The sequence below is a fragment of the Nansenia antarctica genome, assembly GCF_963989245.1.
Source record: "Nansenia antarctica genome assembly, chromosome: 16".
Lineage (NCBI taxonomy): Eukaryota > Metazoa > Chordata > Actinopteri > Argentiniformes > Microstomatidae > Nansenia > Nansenia antarctica.
In genome coordinates, this window is record NC_137686.1 from 6,421,873 (window position 1) to 6,426,872 (window position 5,000).

Below are 5,000 nucleotides of genomic sequence, written 5' to 3' on the forward strand. Positions count from 1 at the left end.
ACCGTCACTGTGGGGTTGCCCTTTCTCACGCTACAACACACGCTCTTGTTCTAACAGCGGTCATTCTATTCACTGTCTCTAAAAATGACACACACATTGCGTGAGACACACACACACACACATTGCAGTTTTCAGTATATAATCAAAACATTCTGCGTGCTGGCGACACAGGAAACAGGGCAGCGCACACACAACAGTGGGTGCGTGTGTGTGTGTGCGCGTGCGCGTGTGTGTGTGGAGGAACACAGCGCGACTTTGTAACGTCCCTTTACGTAACGGTTCTCACATGTCACAGACTCAAGGGCTCAGCGGCTCCCGTTAACCCCCGAACGGCTGACTCGTTCTTGAGGAAACCCACGCACTCAAGCACGACAGGACAGGAAAACTACGGTACCCAGAGTGCACTGCTGCACAGTCCAAACGCTGCCAACCCATTACATCAAATGACAGGCTTGACTTGCGTCTGACTGAAAACACAATTGGAGGAGAAGACATCTTGGTTGTGTGTGTGTGTGTGTGTGTGTGTGTGTGTGTCTGTGTGTGTGTGTGGAGGACAGAGGAGAGGACGTGAGGCGTGTGTTGTCCTAAACAGGACCCGCAACAGCTCTCCTCGCGACAACTCGTCTACTGACGGGGGCGGGTCAAAAACCCTCAACGTCCAATCGGAGCGGAGAGTCTCTTCTCTCGACTCGACGGTGGGAGGGGCTTAGCCAAGCAGCCGGCTCCACAGGACAAACCACACAGCTGTGTCGCTGTGACCTCTGACCTTCTCTCTCTCTCCTCTGCCCTGACATGTATGTCCCCCACAATGCATTACCTAGCCTCACAGTCTCCAGAACATTCTAGAAGGTCATATATATGTATATAGGGCCTCTGACAGGGTGAGAAGGCCCAAGCAGAACTAAAGCTAAATGGCACAAAGACAATGTGGGGTGGACACACACACACACACACACACACACACACTCTGAGTGCATCGACACTATGCAGGTATTCATAGGAGCTGTTCCACTCACACAACCACTCACTCAGACAACTGCTGACATGCAAATGTCATACAGTGACAAAAACACACGAGCCCTTCGCTACACACACCTATTCATGTCCATGTCGCCTAGACTGCTGCTGTACTCGTAGGCTAAACGGTATTGTTGCCTCACAACATCCTCTTTCATGTCTAACCTCGCCGTCTGACACACACAAGCTCACAGCTACGTTCGCTAAACAGAAGTATGTCATCCTTAAGGGGAAAGAAAGAGAGCATCGAGAGAGACACACACACACACAGACACACACACACACTAGGGCTGCACGATTTGGGGGAAAAATCGAATTGCGATTATTTGGACAGATATCGCGATTGCGATTAATTTGCGATTATTATTTTTTTAAATAACAAAAAAAAAAAAAAAAAAAAAAAAAGGGACTTTTTGTAAAGTGTGGCCATATCTCCGGCTAGGAAGGTCGTATCAACGTGCAGTTTGTTTGTACGTCTTCAGGGGACTTAGAGGCTCCCTCCTCTAGCACCCCCACAGCCCGAGCTACGAGTGAAAGAACTAAACTTACATTGGGTTGCTTTAAAGTTGGGTTGCTTTAAAATCTAGCTTCAGATTAAAACATGTGATGGAGCATTACTAACCTGACTCAGGTGGTTTGTTTCACACAACCATCTAGGAAAGCTTAATTGGAAGCTGTTTGGAAAAGGGCAGGTACTTTCAAAAAATACTTGGCAGGTGATTGGATGAATCTGTCTATCACCTATTTTCAGAGAGCATTACCACATGATACCATCAAACTATTAACTGCTCTAATTCTAATGCAAGGATGAGAACTTAAAAGATATGAATTGTATATATGATAACCTCATCTCATCTAGACAGGTGGCTACTTTCTAAGATGATCCAGCTATTAAAATGATCATTTGGGGATACACTGTGACTATAACTGAAAGGACCACATCTAGATGACTCGGTCAACAGTCGAACTGATGAATGATAGAATGGTGGTCTCTGACTATGGAGCACAGACACACGTCACCTTGACTTAGGAATCTGTGACATACTTCAGCCCAAGGCTAGGCTAGGCTAACCTCTGCGTCTTTAAAGCCGGCTGGTATGAACGAATGGTATGAGGTTATGCATACAGGACACATTCATGTTTGACAACATGGGGGTAGTGGTGGTCTAGTGCAGGGGTCTTCAACCTTTTTCAACCCAAGGACCCCTTGGACGAGAGACAAACAGAACAGGGACCCCCACATGTAATATATATTTTTAAATGTCTCACATTTTAAAGCCTATAATAACTTTTATATTTACTTCATTCACCTTTTCTTTCACCGTATTAACCTATTTATATACTGGGTTATTAGCCTATATGTGTTTATGATTGATAAAACGTTCATGCATAATTATGATTGGTTATTATTATTGTTGTTGTTGTTGTTGTTGTTGTTGTTGTTGATGAGGCTTATATTTTCTATTATTATTATTTTTCAACAATGAAACTTTTAGCTTCAGGAAGCCAGGTATGCCAGATGACTGGCCCTGGTTGGTGGTACACAGCTTGTCTATTCTGGGGGAGATGGAGGTTGTCAGGCAGAGCATCATGTCATCCTCAGACTGCTGTCTGGAACGGTATTTGCTCTTCAGGTAGGTGAGGGAGGAGAATCCACTTTCACAAAGATAAGTTGTTGCAAAAGGCAAGAGGCTCATCGAGAACTGGGTGAGAGGCTGTGACTCGTACACATTATTGTGTGTACTGTCTGTGGTTAGGTCGATCAGCTGATCTTCCTCAGCGGCTGTCAGGTTTAGGCGTCGGATGCATTGTCTTTGCATGGAAACCGTATCCATGTCTTGTGCTTTCTCCAAGACTCAGTCTCAGAAAAGTACTTTGACTTTCGAGTGCCTCCAAGTGATCAACAATTGCGCATTTGACATCAGGCGAGGGCACCGCGGAATCCGCGGAAATGCATTGAAATGCGCAGCCAGCTCCGCGCGGTAGCAGAATCTCGTGGATAGCTGTGCGTAATTCAAAGACGCGCGCCAATACTGATCCACGGGAAAGCCATCTGACCTCGGAATGGTAAAGGAGCGCGTTATAGCGGCGCATAGAGAAGCAAAGAGGCGGGTTTGTTATTATCAAACTAACTAAATTAGTAACGTTATGCTAGTTATTAATTAACGTTAATTTCGCAATGAAGACCGAACTGCAGCGTTTTAGCCAACACCTAGCTTGCTAGACAGGTGTGTTTTTTTTTCTTCAGCTTTAATAGTTTTTGTCAAAAGTAGCTTATTATTGCCTATTAATGCTTGTACTTTACTCAATATCATTTTTGTTATATTTTTTAATTCTCACTGATTATTTTGGTGAAAAATGTCAATTATTATGACAAAAATTGGCGGACCCCCTGCAGTACCTCTGCGGACCCCCGGTTGAAGACCACTGGTCTAGTGGATAGTGAGTTGGACTTGTGATCGGAAGGTTGTGAGTTCAAATCCCGCCTGAAGCCACACCACTACTAGTGTGCCCTTGGGTAAGGCACTTAGCCCTCAGTTACTCCAGGGGGAATGTCCCTGTAATTGTAAGTCGCTTTGGATAAAAGCGTCTGCTAAATGGCAAAATTAAAATTAAATTAACAACAGAACAGTTAACTTCCATGTATCCATAAGCCTGCTATACTATATAAACACCAACCCGCAGGTTGCTGAGACTGTCAACTCTGTGTCTGTACTTTAACGCCGGGTTAGCATGAGTAGCTAAGCTAAGCTACCGCCTCGAAGACTACAAGTTAGCTAAGCTAAGTTTAAGGCTGGACTAACAGCACCGACATGCACTTGGCTGGTACAGTTAGTATAGTGAAATTGTACACTTACCTGTCGCAATTATAACATACTAACGTTTATCATACGTCCAGTAAGCCATGTGGTGTCTAATTGTCTCCGTTACGTTAGCCCAAAGTCTCATAATAATTGGACTGACTGTCGTGACACAACCTATGCCTGCGTTCGTAAATTCGCTCTGAGAGCGCCGGGTTCAAAGTCATAAAGAGACCAAGTAATTTGATTGGACAAGAGGCATTCCATGAGTGCTGATCAAATTTCCAAAAGTGGTTTTAATCTCAATGTGACTTCCTGGTAAAATAAAGGTAAAAAAAAAAAAAAAAAAAAAAAAAAAATCGCGGGCAAATCGCAGGCTTTGCGATTAGCTAATCGCATCATTTCAAATCGCGATTTCGATTTAAAATCGATTAATCGTGCAGCCCTAACACACACACAGACAGACAGACAGACAGACACACACAGACAGACAGACAGACACACACACACACAAAGACACAGACACAGACACAGACACAGACACACACACACACACACACACACACACACACACACACACACACTCACACACTCACACACACACCCAATGACCTTCTTAAGGAGCTACAGTCAAGAGCAATGGAGACTTCAGTTCTAGCCTGGCTCTTAGTCACCTGTTTCAACTAATCCTAGTGTTTAATTCAGAGTGATGACTGGCTGTAATCAGGTGTGTTAGTGCTGGGCAGGTCCACAAGGAGAGTTCTTCAGTTCTTACCTTCTGAAAGATCAACTTCAGCTCACTCGGGTCCGCGCGTTTGGTGGATTGCACCTGCAAGGTTTAGGAGCCAAAACGAATGTTATTATTCAGCAGGAATTGTTATGATCAAAATGATTATGATCAAAACAGTTAAGCAGGCTGCATGCATGTGTCATAACAAGCTGACAAACCCTCTTAATGATTATTGACACTGTTTAAAAACCATGGTGCCCAAACAAGGATAAAGCTTATTTATGCATAACAAAACATAACAACTTGTGAATAAAAACAGCAACTATCTATGGCAGCAGGCAGCACTGGAGACGATGTTGTCTATCTGAACACAGCACTGTGGAAACACACAAGCCTGATTTTTGTTGTGTTTTTTTTTGTTGCTTAAAAACACAGTGAGTCGCCTGTTGCTG

General features: G+C 44.1%; 1 protein-coding gene and 1 pseudogene across 2 annotated transcripts in view; one reads left to right on the forward strand and one right to left on the reverse strand.

The window, feature by feature from the left end:
• The window catches only part of LOC308171702 (large ribosomal subunit protein eL8-like), a 507,482-nt pseudogene that overhangs the window by 475,215 nt on the left and 27,267 nt on the right, over nucleotides 1–5,000 (forward strand). The gene's annotated exons all lie outside the window — the stretch shown is intronic.
• The window catches only part of LOC308171646 (electrogenic aspartate/glutamate antiporter SLC25A12, mitochondrial-like), a gene marked incomplete at both ends in the record, with an annotated part of 18,642 nt that overhangs the window by 12,838 nt on the left and 804 nt on the right, over nucleotides 1–5,000 (reverse strand). The window contains one exon of the mRNA XM_080546523.1: nucleotides 4,594–4,647. Within this exon, the coding sequence (XP_080402649.1) occupies nucleotides 4,594–4,647 (54 nt within the window). The remainder of the gene's footprint in view (nucleotides 1–4,593; nucleotides 4,648–5,000) is intronic.